Source organism: Onychostoma macrolepis, chromosome 09, assembly GCF_012432095.1.
Source record: "Onychostoma macrolepis isolate SWU-2019 chromosome 09, ASM1243209v1, whole genome shotgun sequence".
NCBI classification, from domain to species: Eukaryota; Metazoa; Chordata; class Actinopteri; order Cypriniformes; family Cyprinidae; genus Onychostoma; species Onychostoma macrolepis.
The window spans coordinates 26,673,324-26,693,475 of record NC_081163.1 but is presented as its reverse complement, the minus strand read 5'-3'; the positions used below and the strand labels follow the sequence as shown (position 1 = coordinate 26,693,475).

The 20,152-nt window shown below is 35.8% G+C and overlaps 3 protein-coding genes across 3 annotated transcripts; all 3 read right to left on the bottom strand.

Annotated features, from left to right (window-relative positions):
• Positions 1 to 6,662: 6,662 nt before the first annotated feature.
• On the bottom strand, positions 6,663 to 8,892 carry hoxd9a (homeobox D9a). The gene is made up of 2 exons (XM_058787373.1): positions 8,057 to 8,892; positions 6,663 to 7,751 (listed from the first exon to the last, which is right to left on the bottom strand). Exons 1-2 carry the CDS (start codon positions 8,595 to 8,597, stop codon positions 7,510 to 7,512), a joined length of 783 nt encoding a protein of 260 aa, XP_058643356.1. The 5' UTR covers positions 8,598 to 8,892; the 3' UTR covers positions 6,663 to 7,509.
• A 1,637-nt stretch (positions 8,893 to 10,529) lies between these two features.
• On the bottom strand, positions 10,530 to 12,975 carry hoxd10a (homeobox D10a). The gene is made up of 2 exons (XM_058787520.1): positions 12,009 to 12,975; positions 10,530 to 11,275 (listed from the first exon to the last, which is right to left on the bottom strand). The coding sequence occupies exons 1-2, from the start codon at positions 12,727 to 12,729 to the stop codon at positions 11,001 to 11,003; spliced, it is 996 nt and encodes a 331-aa protein (XP_058643503.1). The 5' UTR covers positions 12,730 to 12,975; the 3' UTR covers positions 10,530 to 11,000.
• A 3,781-nt stretch (positions 12,976 to 16,756) lies between these two features.
• On the bottom strand, positions 16,757 to 18,947 carry hoxd11a (homeobox D11a). Its single transcript, XM_058787533.1, has 2 exons — positions 18,272 to 18,947; positions 16,757 to 17,464 (listed from the first exon to the last, which is right to left on the bottom strand). Exons 1-2 carry the CDS (start codon positions 18,864 to 18,866, stop codon positions 17,232 to 17,234), a joined length of 828 nt encoding a protein of 275 aa, XP_058643516.1. The 5' UTR covers positions 18,867 to 18,947; the 3' UTR covers positions 16,757 to 17,231.
• Between the last annotated feature and the right edge of the window lie 1,205 nt (positions 18,948 to 20,152).

Below are 20,152 nucleotides of genomic sequence, written 5' to 3'. Positions count from 1 at the left end.
TGGATAAAGGATAAATGAGCTGTTTTTGAAAATCTCTGACGTGTGGATTAATGAGATTTTTTTTTTTTTTTCCTGCTTGTAAATTCAAGGTTAAAAAAATACTCATAATGCATCCCTAGTGAAAGAGAAAAAACACACATTAGCGCACTATATGGCGAGTTGCCGACTTTTGCAAAATGGCCACAGGGAAAGTTTCTGTGCACTGAGTAGCCTATTAGTCTAATATAAAAGCAACATTTACCGGTAAGGAAAATTTTCTCACCTCAGAGTTGTCGTTTTTTTTTTTTTTTAATCCAGCAAGCTGAAAATAAAGTCAACTGATTAGTCGATTGATAGCTAATTCCAAATATTTCACAGCTCATTCAAAGGGCATGAAATGTGTACAAGGCAGTCACTGTGAGCGTTTCGGGATTTTCAAACTCACATTAAAATTAAACATCTTGGATGTTTTTCTAACATTTTTTTGCTAATATTTTGGATAGTTATAGCCTATTATTTTTATATTACAACTATTAAAATGTAAACCAACTTTTGTTTGTAAACCAACAGTGAAAAATGATGAAACGTGAAATTGAATAGGCTAAATAACAATCAGTAATTAAATAAAATATGAAATAATTCCGACTGTTCTCGCGCAGAACCTGGAAGGATTGTTTTTGTCTCTAAAAATTTGCATTTCTTTAGGTTAATAAGAGAACTGTGTGACTGTTGTATCACATGACTGCGACAACCAATCACAGTTACAGGAAATGACCTCGAGGACAAAGATGCAGACAGCGGGCATGCAAGTCCCAGAGTGTTAGACAACAGCACCACCTGCCGACCAAAGCAGACACTGCCTAGGTGTTCTATACATGACAAACGTTCCTCGTTATGGAACATATATTTTTTTGCATAGCTGCTCATACAGAAATAGCGCATTGAATAACTACAAGAAGTGCTTCCATCACTATTTTACATGTATACTTTGAATATCATCTGTTTAAATATGTCTCAATGGCCTACACAATACAGCTTAGGCCTACATTATACATTTGCACGTGCACAATTGTGTATGTTTTTTTTAAAAGAATATTTAATGTGATTTGTTTTTGAAAAGACAACACTGTAAATAACACTGTAAATTGGTTATAAAAGACATTGCGCATCGCATGATTACCAACCCATGAAAATAAGTATATGTACAGATCCAGTTTAATATTATAATGAATTATAATGAATTATAAATTATTATTATTATTATAATGCTAGGATTTCAAGTTTGTATTGCAATTAAAAAATTACGGATACGAACTGCGTTCTAAAGGAGAATAATTGAATTGAATGTATGGGCCTATATGAGTGGGTATTGCTCTGGTTTCAGTTATCTCGTTTGTAGGCTCCTCTTGCTTCTTTTGCCGCATTGCAGTGAGGTTGTAAATACCTCTGCAGCGGCCTGTCAGCTGTCTGTGAAATACTGTCTTTGTTCCGCAGACCCTGTCTCCCTTCCCAAAAAACTGCGCCATTCTCACCATTAAGGGAGGCATACATTAAAACACACAAAAACTGCACCTCCACATTTTTACAGACTTTCAGAATCTCTCTATTTCTCCTCCTTTTTCATAAATGCTGTGAATACTATTTTCATCCAGCAATTAAAGCTAGATAGCGTCTGAATATTTGAAATTGATGTGAATAATAGTTTTTATGCACCGCATGTATAAACTATATTTTCTTGCAATTTTTACATTTTAATGTTGACACTTATTTTATTTTTCCCATTTATATATATATATATATATATATATATATATATACAAATTATCACAATAAAATAAGTGATAAGTGTCAACATTAAAAATAAAAATGATAAGAAAAGTTAGAATCGGTCATAAAATAAACTGTAGAACAGTCATCATTTCAAAGTTTACATAACGTTTTTACAATTTTTGAAGATTTACTTCTTGCTTCTTTGAACAACATGAGTACTAACACAACAACTACTGTTCATAATAATACTAATATCAGTTATTTTGAATTAAGAATGTTTTCATAAAGGTTCGTATTTTTCATATTCAAGGCTGTTATTCAAATCAAGCATTTCTATCAAATGAATAAAATGAAGATCTAGTAAAGTTAGGTCAACATAAAAAAGCACATTACCCTAAAATACAACAAGCCGTTTTAAAGGAGCACTCTACTAGCTTTTAGTAGAATCCAAATGGAAGCTTTCGACATTTACTTTTTGATTTCTCTTTTAAATGCACAAACAGAGAATACTCTGAGTTTTATTTATTTTTTTATTTTTTTATCAACCTGCTTATGCTGCTGTCACAATCTGAAATTATTAACGCAAACCAAAAACCTGCTAGTAGTTTCTGACTATGCTATGACGATGGCATATATTGTCCAGCATGTTCAATCCAATAAAATATAAACTTACCAAACAAAGCCCTGTAATCCATGTTTTGCCTCCTGCGCTGCTGGTGAATATTATGAAGCTTCTTTCAGATCAGTCGTCCAGTACTGTATTGCTTGCTCTATTTAGAAATGCAACTCTTGTAGCACCCATTGCATCTGACAACATACGTAATCGGTAACGCACGTTACCAAAGCCTTGAGTTTGTCTCCTCGATCTCTGACACAGATAGCAGTACACAGCAAAATATTTAAAAATATATGAGCACACTGTGTATTTTGGATTTGGAGCCTTTAGCTACATAATGTAGTGGAAAAAAAATCGCTTGGGAAATCAGGAAAAGGGGTCATGAAGACGTTTGCGTCTTGCACATGACCAGTGGCATCCAATGACAGACGAAATAGGCTCGTAAAAAGATCTATTACAAAGCTGTAAATTGTCTTCTAACAAAAAGGAATCTGGGCTGCCGCAAAGCCTCTAGTTTTTTGCGCATAATGACTGAGCCAGCTGCACTTCCTCAGCAAAGAAAATACAGTCACAGACATCTGCTGAAAGAGAGTGTGTTTGTGGGTGTGTGAGAGATAGTAAAAGAGAGGGAGTGAGAGAGAGACAGAGAGAGAAATTGTAAAGACACGGTAAAATGTTCTTAATCTGTGTTGTTTTGCAAGTATAAAATATGTAAAATAATGAAATTAGTTGGAGTTTAATTAAGGCCTACCTAGGAATTTACATAATTTTAGCTATCAGCCTAGAAAAGTAAGCACCGATAAAGAATTGTAGCTATAATGGCTAACTACTTAAATCTACCTTAATGCTCACAAAACACGCTATGAATTGTGAGGAAGCTAAGCTGTAATGAAATGTCTTTAATACTTTGATTGAAACTGAATAATATAATTGATCATTTTATAAAATTATATTGTTTGTAAACGACATTCGAAATACAGTTATATAGGCCTAGTTCTCACAATGTGTTTGATCAACAGAGCATCGATTCATGAATTTGTTAGCTACTGGATTTAGAGCTGGGAGAATCTTGGAAAGTAATCATTTGTTGGTGTTTAAAATGCAAACACATTTGCCTGTGTTTCTTTTTGTTTGTCAAAAGCATTGGAACTTATTATCAGTTTTGCGGCTGGAGCTTTCAGAAGAGCTGTAGACGCCAGATTAGCATGTGGTTTAATATACCGAAATCGCGATTTTATATATTTTGACTGTGCAAAATTGTTACCACGAATAATATATAATGGAATTAAAATTAATACAATTCATTATTCATGTTTATACTGCTAATTTAAAAACAAATAACGCTCATTTTTTTCTGTTTAAAATTAGTTTTACAGTAAATTCATTATTTTTTAAAGAAATCGAATTTAGCTTCATGTGTTTATTCTGGATATATCAGTTAAAAGCTGCCGGGTTTTTTTAACGTGGGCTTATACAAAATTGCTTGTAGTCACCGTGTTTTATTTAGCCTATTGCATGTCACTTGAGGAACGTTTGATTGCATACGTGCTTCTGACAATTCTAAATTAAAAACAAAACGAAATAAATGAATTAAAACTAAACATAATTAAATAAATAAGTACGTAAATAAAGAAAGAAAAAAAGAAAGAAATACCTTCACTCTGGGTACATGGTATATTCCTTTTATTTTCTGACATATCTCTTTCAGAAATATATAATTTAATTCAAGTTTAGAATAACGGGGGGTATGGAGAGGTAGGGGGATCTTGAACGGGAACGCCTTTATAGTCAAAGGGAAGCTACAGTTATCTGAAAACAGATTTTATGCCCGACAACCTTGAAGTTTCATCCAAGGGAACATCTGAGACGGAGGCGAGCGCTGATTTAGGCACGCTGGTTCCGAGCCAGTATTACAACCGGACGATTTACAGGCTCGGTATTGTAGCGACCCGGCCTCTCGCAGTGTCGTAAAGACCCGCTGTCTTTGAAAGTTATCGTATGCGTAAAATTTAGAGCGGTCGCAGTGACACGTAATTCCACCAGGATTCGACTGATAACTGGCGCTCTGTGTCGCAGATTTCCCAAGCAGATAAAATTATTGCATCAGTGTTGGCTGTCGCCATACGACTTCACATGCCTACCGTTCAGCATTTTGTGGAAATGTTAATCCGCAGGAGAGGATACTTCGTCCAGTGTGTTATGTGAAGGGTCGACAAAGTGAGAACTCATCGATGGTGTCAGATCGTTTCTTATTAATGCCAGTGGAATCAGATATGATTGAGAGCTGCTGTTATTGAATGGTGTATTTGGTGAATAGGCCCACAGCCAAATTCTGCGGCCAGGGTGCTACAGCATGCCTCAAAACACGTTTGCTTTTAGTTATAGATCCAGATCACATGACAGACAGGGAGGGAGAAGAAGGAAAGGAAAATTAGATTAAGTGTATGTTTTGCTCTTTTCCATCTACGTTTGGAGTCAGCGAAATGCTGTACTTGTTCGGCGTATACTGCGTTTACATTAGATTTACATGTATTCATTTGCACTACTATACTATTCATACTATTACTACTACCACTATACTACTACTACTACTACCACCACCACCAACGCCAATAGCCTAATAATAATAATAATTAGAAAGTGTTGTTTTGTTGAAACATTGAATTACCAGCATTATATTCTATATAGGCTAGTTTTTATTTTTATTTTTTATTATTATTATTTTTATTTTTATTTTTTTCAGATGTAACAACAAATCTATAAATATTTTAAACTAGATTTAGTTTATAGGATAGTTGTTTTGTAACAGATGTATGAATAGTAGGCTATATATTCCACGATACAACAAACAAAAATCTTCGATATCTATAATAATATCTGTTTTTCAGCTTTCGTTACTGCTTGAAACAAATAAAACAAACGTCGTTGTAACATGTTGATGCTGTTTTGATTAAAGCCTTCATTTTTACTTTGTATTTCTAAATGGCTGTTCTCCTGATGATTTCAATTGTATTGCATAGGTGAAAGGAAATACACATTATGTCAAAGCGAAAGTAAAGTGAAATAAACTCTAGTAGGCTAACCTCACTTAGTAGTCTACCTAACTCCTTTAGCCTAATTGGTATGTGTCATTAGAAATATAATAAGCAAATACACATTTGATAGAGAGTTCGAAACCCCCAAATCGTCATAATATAGTCAATTTTATCCACAACATTCATCTACATGCATTTATCTGTTTAGCCACACATTGCGCCATACTGAGATACATGCTCACTGGCCAAATTCCTTTGTTCTTGCCCTTTCTCGACCCATTTAGCCTAAAGTTTTATTCAAAACAGACAATGAAATGTAAGGATGCACCATAAATAAACTGGGAAAACTGAACGCATATGTTTGCCCCGAAATATGAACTTTCTGGAAGAAAATTCGAATTTAACTCATTTTCCAGTAGTTATCCTGTTTTGATATCTGATTAAGCTCCTGTAAGTAAGTGTGCACAGCCACGGGCAGTCCATTATTTTCACAGATCAGCTATGCCCTCTAGTGGCAATAATGTGCACCCCTGTTTAATCTTGCATTCTTTGAAAATTGCAGGATGCATTCATGTTTTTTTGTTGTTGTTGTTTTTTGTTTGTTTGTTTTTTTTCAGTCACGTTCCCAGGCATTTAAATATATTTTAAAATCTATTTGTTCAGAATCTAAAATGGGTGATGCAACGAAAGCTTGACTGACATTAGCTACCCAGTTTGTCGTGAGTATTTAATTGGCTGTTATGGCGACCTTTTTTTGAATGATGAAAACATTCCTGTTGCATTTTGCTGAATAGTAACACCCCAAAAGATTGTCAGCTTTAAGGTTTGTAGAGTGGAGCATTTCGTGAATAAACGTGACTTTCAGTTTACTGGGGGGCCGATGTTGCTTTAGTCTCACCATCAATACATCGACCAGACGCCCCGTAGAAAAGTGTCTACGTTTTTGTGTGCAAGTAAGACACAAAGAACCAGTGAGGTTAGTTTCAAAGAGAAGAGCAATTACAGTCCTATACCATAAACTCATTTAGACCAGACGTCTACCTCTTTCTATAGCTTTATTGGACCCAGTTTCTTCCTGCTCTAAAGCAATTCTTGGTACAGGTTTGACAATAAATTGGGGTTCTTTGCAACACCTTTTTTTTAGCAATATTGCCTAACAATGAATCTGTATTTTGTGTTCAGCATGAAACAGAATTAGTCTTGTCGCAGGTCATAGCAACATAAAATCGTATTGCTGTTATTTAGAATGTCTGTACATAGTATGCAGTCGAAATTGCCATTTATTTGTAAAACATGGTCTAAAAAGGGAACATTTTCACAGTAGGTGCACGAGTAGAGTATTTAACAAAGCTTGTCTACACCCAAATTCACTATACAGCACTGAAGACAAGCTTCACTGTGAAAAATAAAACGAAATTGAAAAAAAAAAAAAATGTTCTAAAAAGTTCTATTTTCTTATATAATTTAGACCATATTGATGCATCTACCACACCAGCAAGACTAGAAATACACTAGTTTATAAAATAGATATTAGAAATATGAGATTGTACATAATGTCCAATTTAAAAAAAGACAGAAATTAAAGGCACAGTAAGTTATTACATGTGGCTGCATGAAAGTGAAGAGCGGGTTTTGCATGCATTATGGACAGATTTAAAGATCAGCACATTAAGAACTGATCAGATCACGAACCATATCCTAAGTTTTTACACACATTTTTGTGGTAGGATTTTTATGAGTAAGGATAAGTAACTTCAGAATTTAACGAAACCGAATTCTCCGATCCTGAATGAAGTACTCCACCATGGTGCTGGGAAACAGATTTTAGGCGTTTTAAGCCAAATATAACTAATTTATTGTGGAATATCCATTCATTTCAAGTCATCCTAATAATAGCTATTGTATATATATATATATATGTGTGTGTGTGTGTGTGTGTGTGTGTGTCTGTATGTATATATATATATATATATATATATATATATACAGAAGATATGACATTTGAATAAGTAAATCAAAAACAAAACAAATAAACAATTGTATCCTAAACCGAGCATATTACAGGAACGCGCATTAGGTTTTGAGCTGAAGCACACTGTTCACTGTTCACTAAGGATCTTTGCTGCTCCTCTCTCGGTTCATCTTCTTCATTTTCATTCTTCTGTTCTGAAACCAGATTTTAACCTGCCGCTCTGTTAAATTCAGGATTCGTGCAACTTCATAACGACGATCCCTCGTTAAATACATGTTATAAAGGAACTCCTTCTCTAACTCCAGAGTCTGATATTTTGTGTAAGGGCAACGTTTCTTTCTTGTTGATCTCGCGTGGATCCAGTTTGCTGCTGGGTTGCCTGAAAGAAAAAGCACGTAAATTAGCTTTATGTCCACAATTGGACCACTCATGGCAACATCAAAGGGAGCTTTACGTTAGGTATCCATTAAAATATTGTGTAGTGAGTGTGAATGCAACTATTTTTTATTATTATTTTTATTTGCTATATATATTTAAAAATATATATATATACACACAGAATTCTCACAGACGAAGGCAATATTTCGGCCGTGGTAAGAGCTCGGACACTTTTATAGGTTTGTAAAACCTCCAGTTTAGGACAGTTGGAAGGTTGTAAATCAAGGGGCAATTCATTTTACTTACTTGGGTCAAGTTGTTGTTGTTGTTTTTCGTCTTTAGGTTCACTGTGACTCGAAATATCATTCGCAACCGTTTCTTCAGTAGCTTTGTCTACGCTCTCGGATACAGCGCTGCAGCTAAACTCGGGAACCACCGGTGTCTCCGTTTCAAACGCCGCGCTTTCAGTCCTTTTCGAGGCTAAACTTTCAGGCTTTGTACCGCTGTGCCGACTGCTGGAGTGGAACCCCGATAGAGAGATATGGTTTGAGACTGGTTCTATCCAGGAGCGCACGTATCTGTTGTCTGAAAGATGGGTCTGGTGGACGTATGGATGGTAAATTCCGGATACAGCGGCAGTAGATGGTTGATGAACCGAGGTCCAGGACGCAGGGAACACGGCTGACTTGGAAGCGAAGCTGCACGACGAGAAATCCGCATTTTCCCCCACACCTGACGGCCTCGCCGTGTGTGAGCCCTGGACATAACGTGCTCCGTACACATCCTCCGTGTCGTGCCCCATAATAGAGTCCACATAATAGCTACTGAGAGCTGAACTAGTCGACATTTTCGGATCCCTTCGAACTCATATAAAACGTTACTCTGTTTCAGAAACCTTGCCTCTGAACAATCATAGTATTTTTGCTGCCTTCATCTCCAGTGATTGGTTACATGAATCACGTGATCATATTTACTAATACAGAGAGTAAATCAGTCCGCTGATAACGGTATGTTTGATTTGTACTCTTAAAAAATAAGATAAGAAATTATTTCTATATTTACTTAGCTGTAGTGGTATTCTGCATTCAACCTGTTTTAGACAACGACTGTTATTTTTATTTTTTTATTTTTTTAACAAGGTCATATTAATGCATATTTCAGTGCCATCCCTCACCATTGATAGCTTAGCAAACGATTCCAGCAGCGTAAAATCTTGCAAAATTTCGTCATAAGGTATGTCATACTCTAGCCTTGTAAAGGATTTTATAGAGTACCGAGTTGCAAGTCCTCGTAAAATAAATGTAATAACATGCTGTAAAACAACGAACCACCGCAGCCTCACAGATTCTCATATTTTATAAACGGTCCTCGTTGCTTTAGTGTTAAGATCTGCAATTTAGTTGTTGTAAGTTTGATACTGACTGTAAAGTGTTGTAAGATTGACACAGGAAGTAATATTTGTGTATATTTTGGTACTTATTGAAAAGCGAGTCATAGTATTTTATGTGTATCAATAAAATTTTTATGAGGTGCATTTGATTATGTATTAATGTTCTATTAATAAAAAGACTCTTGGCATTTCAAAGTGTCTTTACCCACGTGTGTCATTAAATAATAATAATAATAATAATAATAATAATAAATATGTGAATTCTCGTCTTTTTAGATAATAATACACGTCGAGCACTGAATAAGGTGGCGACGACTATGTGGAATGACTGATGGTAATAAAGAGGATGTTGCTACGTCACATTACAATAAAATAACAAAAAGGTTCAAGACCGAGTAGATAATTTGTGTAAAGAGAGGTTAAACGCAATTCATTGCATATGTCTTCTTCCTTAAAAAATCATCTGAGTGAGAAAACAATGTGGTGAACTGTTATTTGTCGACAAGTTGTCACTAAGAGCTCAGCTGTTACAGTTTTGGTCAGAATTATAATCTGCGTTCCCATCTGTGGTCACACACTTGGATGCATCTGAACATGTGCCTATAGAGACGTGTGGCATTGTGTTTGTTTGTTTGTATGCACATGAGAATGAGTGGTCAACGCAAGAAAATAGCAAGAAAAATCAGAACATTAATATAAATTTTATACTTGTGGAAAGATAGGATACGAAAATAAGTACCTGGTCCCTTTTGAACACAAATTTGACCAAATCAAGTTGAAGTTTGATCCATGTATAGTTAGAGTTACGTTTTTGTAAATCTTCTGATTGCCTTTCTGGGCATACATGAATTAAGAAAAAGTTTGTTTTGTTTGTCACTGACGTCCGTAACTTTTTATCTTATTTATTTTTTAATTAAAGAATTTAACAAGTGCAAAGCAAGTTAGTATTCCATGGCTTTTTCGTCGATCAAAACAATGAAATTGTTTTGGGCCTTTTCATAACAATGAAACATAGGATATGGACATAACTTTTCGAATACATATCAGTTAACATGTAGGCCTATTTGTAAATTAGTTTGCATTTGCTAATTTGTCTTTGAATATATAAATAAAGTACAAAAAAAAAATAGAAAATTACATACATTCAGGCTTAAACACGAACTGTATTTTAACATAAGATCATATTTTTAAATGACTTTGTTTTGCCCACATATTTTACAAAGAGGTTTTAATTAGCGGAAGTGTACAATGTTCTCTTGTACATGTGTTTGTTTGAGGGTAGTATTGGGGAATGCAATATGGCCCTGATTAAACTGTGGATTAGAAACGTTTTTATACAAATTTTACAACAAACATTATTATGACATAATAAATTTATTAGTCCACCGACCACATGCCACAAACATGCACTGATACAGACATATTTAAACATCTATTATACAGAAAACTTTATACGTAACTATTTCAGGTAAATGTACGTTTTCACAAGAGAAATAATGGGTACCCTTTACTTTCAAATGTGCTTTAATGTCCTTTTTTAGCGCAAATGTTTCTGCGACATTTTTGCTTTGTCCCCGCTGAAATAAGACCGCTCGGAACAGTCTGTTTCTACCTTATTATATAAGTTAAGACCTAACACCAATTGTATACCTTGTGAAACATACTGAAATACACAAGGCTTCACATTTCAAATGCAATCAAAGATGTAGCAACAAATGACAAAGATTTAGCAACGATCACAACATTGGAACGTGAAAGTAGCCAAAACAATGCACACTGCCCTCATGTCAACATTATACAGGAGAACACAGATGGATCGAAACGGGGAGGTAAGTTTTTGAAATGCTCTTGTTTTCATGCTCACGAAAAAGTGAGATTGGATGTGAGTTCACGAATACGATTTTCTCTACTCATCTTCTTAAGTTTCATCCTGCGGTTTTGGAACCAGATTTTCACTTGTCTGTCAGTGAGGTTGACGCTTTTGCTTATCTCTAGACGGCGCTCCCGAGTCAGGTACATGTTGAATAAAAATTCTTTTTCTAATTCCAAGGTCTGGTGTTTTGTGTAAGGACATCTTTTTTTCCTTCCACTCTTCGCGGTTAACCAGTTGCTCGTCGGTGTGTCGTTTTTAGATTCTGCAAAACAAAAAGACAAGGTGAAACAACAGCAAAACGAAAAGGGAAATTAGGACACGTTTTCTTTCTACATGAAAAAATAGAAAGCGTATGCTTGTTAAAACAGTTATCATAATTAAACCTATACCTACAATTCATTAGAATTAAAGTAGCCTATGAGTCAAAATAATAGCCCATGTGCCCTCGTTTGGTCTTTCAGCACACAATGACAAGTGTTGACTAGATTGTCTCTACAGCGTACTTTTACTGAATTGTTTGTATTATTATTGTTTTTCTTTTTTTTCAGTTAACACAGGTCTTTTTAATAAGCTAAATTACTGCTTATAACCAATGTATTTTTTATGCATGCAATTTTTATATTTAACAACCAGGAATATGATTTTGCCAAGCTATACTAACCATGTTAAATTAGTAACAAATAAATGGCAATGAATGGTTCCTACATTAAAAGTACATTCATTTTCGTGCTGAATGGATAAAGCTGTAAATACATTTCAACGAGACTCTGCTGCTTATATTGAGTAAAGAAGAATGTCAAGTCACTTGCAACAAAAGGTATTTGATGTTAACGCGCCCTCGCAGCGCTGTTTCCTGTTAAGGCTTTTACTGCAACCTGAGTAAGACTCCCATTAAACATTACGACTTTCGGGTTGTTTGTGTTTTATATTGGGTTTTATGGTGCCGGAGCGTTCGCATTACACCAAGACGCGATTAATCCGTTTATTGTACCCACCTTTGCCTTCTCTGTGTGGCAATTCAGGGCTGGAGACAGACGCCTCAGTTGAGCAAGTCTTCTCCTCCAGCGTGCTGACTTTGGGCTCTGGACTCTGCGCCGGGGAAGAGCTCCTTGTGTCCCGATCGTGCGTAAGCTTCTTTTCCACCTCGACAAAGGGCGTTGACTGCGCCTTTGGAGTCACCCTGTTCAGCTGCATTAACGTAGTGTTCGGGCTCATCGTCTCGCTGTCATAGTCCGGGTTTTTCGCCGTCGCATAAGTTTGACTTAGCCTAAAATAGCCAGGGACCGGAATCTCGGGACTATCAACGGAACATGTTTCGGGAATCAGGTTGGAGTACGCGGGAATCTCGGACGAACTGACCTTTGCTCTCTTGTCGGAGTACATACAACAGTTAGTTTCTTCTTTTATGCTTTGTGAAAATGTGCAGGTGGACATCTGGTTGAGCGGTTGCTCTAATCGGCAGGACCTGCTTGGATCTGCCCAATTATCAGTTTGAGGTATGTACGAGTGGACGTTCATGCCCATGTTTTGGTGGTTTACTTCCCCCCGTTTGCCAAGAGACGGCAGGAGTCCACAGGTTTGCATTCCATAGGTTCCCATTTCTGCAGTGGCTGGCATGTACATGTTACTGCTGGAATAAAAATCTGTTCTGCACGCGCCAATCAAGGAATCTACCAAAAACGTGTTTGCAGCAGGAGAGCTGTTGGGAAAGGACATTTTGGAGAATATATATATATATATATGTATATATATATATATATGTATATATATTTAAGAAGCAGAGAAGTATCCTCTGTAAGCTGACATATCTAGCAAAACAATCCCTGTATAACCCACAGAGTCTCTCTGCAACCACATGACACTCGCACCAATGAAATTTGAAAATGGCCTTGAGACGCAGGCTCTTCCCCATCACGTGGGCGCACTGACATGGTTTGAAGTTTTAGACGTGGTCAACAGCGACACCTAGAACAAGGACTTGAAATTGGTTCAAGTCGGTCAAAATAACATTGAATCCATTTTCAGAATACCATATACAATTAAGACCAAATGTGACGAAATTGGACTAATATATATATATATATATATTTATATACTGCTGATTAAAGTGCAAGGACCAGGAAAATAAATGACAGCATTCAACACAGTCTACATTGTATTCTTTTTTAACTCCAATTCAAGGTCAAGACAAGAAATGTCGGCAGACACCGCAGAAGGAATTTCTCGTAGTTCACATTTTCAGCAGGCAAAATGCAGAGAACAATGCAGAACAAAATGAGGCGGCGGACGTGGGCCTAAACAGCGCTAACTGGATTAATGGTGAAAAGCAACATTGTGTTTTCATCTTTTCTATATATTTATTTTATCATCTATATTCTAATCTACACAACTGATGTTGCCTGTTTGCAGTCAGGCAGTTTTATCGGACGCAAAGGAAATTTAAATGTGATTACTATATAATAATTAATGTAATACCATGTTTGTTGTTTGCTGTTATTTTCTAAATTAAATAAAAGAAACATTGTACTTGTTAAATCAAAATTATATGTTAGCCAGACAGTGTGTTTTATCACGTTATCGTTCACATTATCATTATAAAGATGTAAGGAAGGTTATTTGTTTCAATAGCATATATCAAAATATATAGCGGAAGTCAAAGGTTTAAATAAATTTTCATCTTTGCGTAGTTAATGCAGTTCTTTTAAATGTACAGATTGAAGAGGGGTTTTATAAATCAATTTATATGATTGTGCGTCTTGTAATATATATATATAGAGAGAGAGAGAGAGAGAGAGAGAGAGAGAGTTTTAAATGCATTTACACTTTGGTTTTAAAAATAATTAACCTTCATCTTCACTCACTCAGCAATAACGTTATATGCAACAATCAAATTATTTTCAAAATATGTACACTAATATTCGTTATGACTGAATATGTAAATATGTCTGCAGAATTAAACAGCATTTACAAAGGTTATCAAATAATCTCAGAACTTGTTACAATGAAAATGCGCACATAATTAAATGCTATGACTTTGAATTAATCATCGGCAGTGTGTTTATTGTCACAAAGCAGTAATATTGTCGTTGTATTCATAAAAAAAAATTATAATAATATATATAGCTCTACGGAGTTATGAACTTGTTTATATAGAAATATTAACATGATTTTAGATTAAGGAACAATCATGCCAGATTTTTTTAACATAATTTTAATAAAGCATAAAAAGCACGCACGCGCTAAATAGGTGGGTTTTCTAGAATACACTTAAGTAAATCGTAAACACTATCAGTTTTCCCAGATAAATACATACAAGAAATACAGAATCACTGCAGAGGACTGACATGTGAAAACAGACATAAACGCAGAGTAGGTACACAATTTTCATATTTGGAAGTATAATGTTTTGATGATCACATATGTCAAAATATTATAGGCCTACTACTATACGAAATGCATAATTTATCTCGGTTATGAATTTAAAGGTAAATACATTTACACTCATTTGCACTCTAGTAAATAGTGCAGGCTATGATTCTTCGACAAAGGTTTTGTCTAGGCTATTTAATTTGTTGGTGTGCAATAAATAGATGAAATGAATAAAAATAGACATACGATTAATAAGAGGATGCCGTAGAGAAGCGTACAGCTGAATAATTACCTAAATAAGTAGTAGACTTCAGCTACGTTATGCTATAATCCATGTGTCATTAGAAGTATTTCATTTTTTTTTTTTTTTTTCAGTGTACACTCAAATCTGCCGTCTCCCAAGGAACTGTTTACAAAATATATTATAAAACTAAAAGCTGGTTAAGACGTTAAAAATCTGCTACGTTGTAATTGGCTATGCTTGCAATATTAAGGATGATATAACAACAACGACGACAGATAGTATTATTATTATTATTATTATTATTAACAACAACAAAACAACAATAACAATCATAATAGTTATTAATAATAATAATAATAATAATGGTAGCGGTTCTGTTTATGTATGATCTCTTTATTGAACGGAACGTTTCCTAAAAAAGGGACTGTACAACCAAATGTTAAAGCGTGTAAAAGGCACTGAGACAGATGTATACTGAAATTGTCTTAAGAAATTAATCCTCCGTACGCAACTAAAATTAAATACATTTTCTGGGTTTTCAGGTTATTTTGAAATGTAATGCAGCAGCATAAATCTAATTAAGGATAAGAGGGACTAGCAATAATAATGTATTGCCATTAACAGTATACGGGCGTAAAAACATTATAATGGATCACATAACTCCGCTCAAGATCATAGTCATTGGTTTTGAGAACTGCTACACTTGGATTACACATAGCACCAGGTCAAATCATTGCTGTAAGTTCGCCCTCTCGTGGCTTCAAGCAGTATCAACAAAATGTAAATAAACAATGGGATGTCTAAGATTCCTTATTATGACAGGAAATAAATTATAAAACACAGAACAATATTGGAGTAAATTGGGAATATTGTACACACGGCTAAAACATTTAGGAAACTCACATCTAGGAAACAAAACTAGCTAGTAGGATTCTGCGTTTGCGTAAAACTACAGAACTCAGATTGGTTTTTGCAGTATATTCTGCCTCCACAGAGGTAGTCGATTCTTCAATATATGTTCACTGATGAGATAATAATCAACAAATAATTTAAGCACCAAGATTCTTTTGTAAGCCTTTTGGTTCTTTAAGCATAGTCTTAAAAAAAACACCACCGAAACACTAGCAGTAGCCTTATATTACTGCATTGTTGCCCTTGCCTAAATCCTCCTTATGAAAGAAAGAAACCCATTATGTAGGAAGTGATATGATTGTATTTATATGGTTTTATTTTACAGCATATCACCTAGCCAAACGGCGTCTATGTGTAGTTGCCTATAGTATTTAACCTAGCCCTGTAAGAGGTAACAGTATAGAGGCCTTTAAAGGCAGGTCAGTATGTTGCCAGTGGGAGCTAGTGGATGCAGCGGCCATATTGGGCCGTGCTGCACTGCGGCGCCTCTGAGAGGGCGTAGTTTTTCGAAGAGAACCTCAAAAAGGCGCCTTTACTTATTCAAAAAGGTTAAGGGTGACGACCTTGACATTACAGAAGTTCAAATGCAATATTTCATTTTAAGTTTTACACTGGTTGACGACATCTAACTTTGTAAACCACTGTGGAAAAGTTTGCTACTTTTAGTATTAACGTGCTACATTTGTCATAAACCGGCCCGGTAAAGCTTGTAGAAACGTGGTGAGGTGTAATGCGCAGGTTTTCAATTCGAGGATTTCAAAACATAACACTTTTTAAAAATTATATTTTCACTTTTATTTTATCACATACTGAGTTCACATCTTAGGCAGAAAAACAAAACATCTGCACCCTTTGTGTTTCAGGGCAAAGTCGCAGTTGAAGTGGATAGTGGGTCCAATAGCCCCAATTTAATTTACTGCCCAGAGTTTATTGTACTGTCTAGACTGTTCAAGGTTTAGTAAATAGCCTTAGTGTAAAACAACATACAAGGAAAGGAATTAGTCAAAGACCTATAAAGTTACCATTGAAAATAGTTATCTCTCTATCTCACGTTCCTTCTTCCTCTGTAATATTTTTCAGTATTCGTCTTAAAAATAAGTAGGCCTAACAGTTTGAAATGCAACTCTGTAACAACAAATAACTGTTAAATAACACATTTTGTGGCTGACTTACACGCTCTCCATCACACACAAGAGGCGTCACAGCAACATATAGAAATCTGGTGTATTTTTTATTTATTCAATACATAGATACGTTACATGCTTCAAACGAATAAATGCATACACAGTTCTACCTCAATGTAATTGCGTACTGATTTGATGTAACCAAACGCACTGCTGCTTTTGCAGTACTTGAATGTAATTCATGGAACAATGCAAAATACAATAAATAAATACAAATACAAAGCTACTGCATTTCAGTGGCATTAACACAGATTATGAAGAGATTGTCGAGGTACCTATATGTTCCTGATAACTCATAATTTCCCTCATCGCGAATACACTGTTGTAGATCATTTGTGCAGAATTTTAATGGCAGATCACATTAATTTTTGATAGCAAGTATTTTGCATAGTTGTAAAATACAGAGTTGACGTGAAAGTAACCCAGGTGTCCGTCGAATGGATGATGTCCCACAATTATGACATAATAGAAAAGCCATCGTTTCATCGTCTCGGCCAATATCATGGCTTTCAGAACAATGGATTTCCAGTGAAATACTGGAGACGATCTCGATTCAACTTTTTCTCTTTCATCCTTCGGTTCTGGAACCAAATCTTCACTTGTCGGTCTGTAAGACTGAGCATTCTTGACAAATGCAGACGTTTCTCTTTGTTTATGTACACATTGAAAAAGAATTCTCGTTCAAGTTCTCGGATCTGGTATTTCGAATATGGGCATCTCTTTTTTCTGGACTTTGTTGCACCTACAAAAAGAAACGTAACTTGATTACATTACAATGAATTTGAAATCTAACTCGGTTGCAATACAACTGCAGATGCTTCAGGAGATGACATTAAAAATTCGTGTCAATCCGATACTTCAGATAGGCTACTAATACCTAAATTGTTCTCACAATAACGGAACTATTGTGTAATCCACATTGCAATTACAAAAACAAAACATTTGGAGAAACGAGATTATGTATACATAAACTAAAAAACAACACAAGCTCTGCCACATGAAATACACACAAGCATGCAAGCGGCCCACACGCTCAAGCGCGCGCACACACACACACACACACACACACACACACACTTAACGTCGAAAAGCACGCACGCGCACATGAGTAATCCGTAGGTGTGTTTTCAGTTCGATTAAAGTGTTTTTCTTCTAAGTTAAAATATTTTGTGATAATAAAAGTAATTACCACTGAAACAAGCAATGGGCTGAAGATTTTGATAACCTTTGTGGTCTTTCTCGATTCGTATCGCGACGATTATTTCTGACTTCAAAACAAATCATCCGCTATATATATATATATAATATATAGCCTGTTTATATATAAATAAATAATATATATATATATAGAGAGAGAGAGAGAGAGATAGATAGATATATAGATATATATAATGATCCGACGAAAGCGCCTCCACATCGTAAAGATTTTTACAACAGCAAAGAGAATCTTACTAGCTACATAAAAACTTTTGCATGCTTATAAAGCGGCACATAAAAGCTAACCGATAAACTAATGTGAATTGAACCGCCGTTAAAAGCGTGGACCTACTTGAGTCGTTCTTTTCTTCATCGCAGGTTGATATTGAGGATTCCTCCTCCATGGTTTCCGTGGGGTCTCGTTTGGTCTGCTCCGCGCTATCTGTAGACACATTGCATACAGCATCTCCGGGGACACTCGTATCTGGCTTTTGTTTGGACTGGTCAGGGTTGGGCTTCTCAGAGTTAACAGTCTCAAAAAATTGATCAAATCCTTGTGGAAGTACCCCATTTCGGCCGACGTTGGTGAAGAAATTGCACGAGGAGTTAGTACCTCCGTGATGGCTATACATGGGATCATTTTTAAAAATCATTTCCGCTCTGTTTGATGACTGCAGGAGATCTCTGTGCATTATCTCCTCCGTTGAATAGTACGAAGCGTAATTGCCCCTGTAATGCCATTTGCTCGGATGATCCAGTCCATAGTCCCTGAAAGTCACTTCACGAACAGGTTGGACTTGCGCTAGGTTGGAAGAATAGGGAAAATTTACTTGACACGATGTAGTTTGGGGTAAAAACGACGAGACCGACGAAAAGTCAGGAGCAGAAACATAGTACGGTAAATACATATTAGATGCACAGTTGCTGCGATCATCGTAGTCCGTCATTGCTCGCGTTAGCCTTAGAGAGGAAAAATCGTCTGCTTGACTGTTAAACTTTGCCCATCTATTGCACCATATGCGTGTGGATAGGACTCGCGAGGAAGAAAAAATCGGAAACGTACGCTGACGTGCAATTCATCTTGATCGATTCTTGAGGTAATTGTGTCATGTGATCCGGTAAAAAAAAAAAAATTACCATATATCAATATCAGTCATTAAGTGAGCGACTCATAGGTAACCGCATGAGGAAGGTCATTGGTTGCCTACATTTTTGAAACTCCCTTGTTGATTTCCCCGCGTGTATTACAAGGCATTAGTAAACAATCACAGAAAAACCACATTAAATATTTCGTTTAAAATCATACAGTAGTTAATGAAATAAAGCACCTTTATCACAACGTTAAGCAATAAATTTCCAACGCACCACATTAAGTTGTACTAGTCAGTTGCTTTATTTTAAGATTTTCCTAAGTTTCCCAACCTCCTACCCTCACGGCCGAAAGAAAACTTTGACGACTGAAGCAAAACTGCAATGTTTTTAGCCTCTTTCTTTCCCCGTACTCGGTAATTGAGACTAGCATGATTTGTGATCAAAATGCACGGTACATTTTTAAACACATTGTTTATACGCATGTTTCTGAACCTGTAGGCTAATATGCTCTTTTAATAAAATTCCTGGAAAGTCCATATTTTGTTATACCTTAGGCTATACAGACAAGGCACATGGAAGACTGAAAAACAGAGAGGAAAAAAAAAAAGAGAAAATAAGTAGGAAAAAATGTAGGAGCTGACACAGAAACCAACAGAAAGGTAATGTAGTTAATCAAATATAGTTATCTATCGCGATGTCAGCGAAAACATTTTCTGATTATTCCACACAGTCTGCAGAAAGTAGAAATTTAGTCACAGTGTAAACAGTGTATGCTTTTCCAAAAGCGACTAAGGGCAATATATAGCTAGTAAAGCGCAATAACATTTTCAACTGTACCTTTCTTTTTAGCGTGAAGTAAAATCTCCATTTTGGTCCGATAATGTATTCCAGTAGCCATGATTTAAATAAAATTCCTCGACGCAATTATTGAAAGGGAGAACAGGAAGAGATACACAGATTCACACTGCCAAGTACAAAACAACTGTTCTGGCTTTGAACGTCTGTGGTCTGAGACAATGCGCACCCGGCAATCACCATCAACCGCCAGCCAAATCATTTTATTGCACAGGCAAAAGGATGTGCTATGGTGTAGTGTCCTGGGTGGAGGTAAAATTTGACTTGTACATTCCTACCGAGAGAC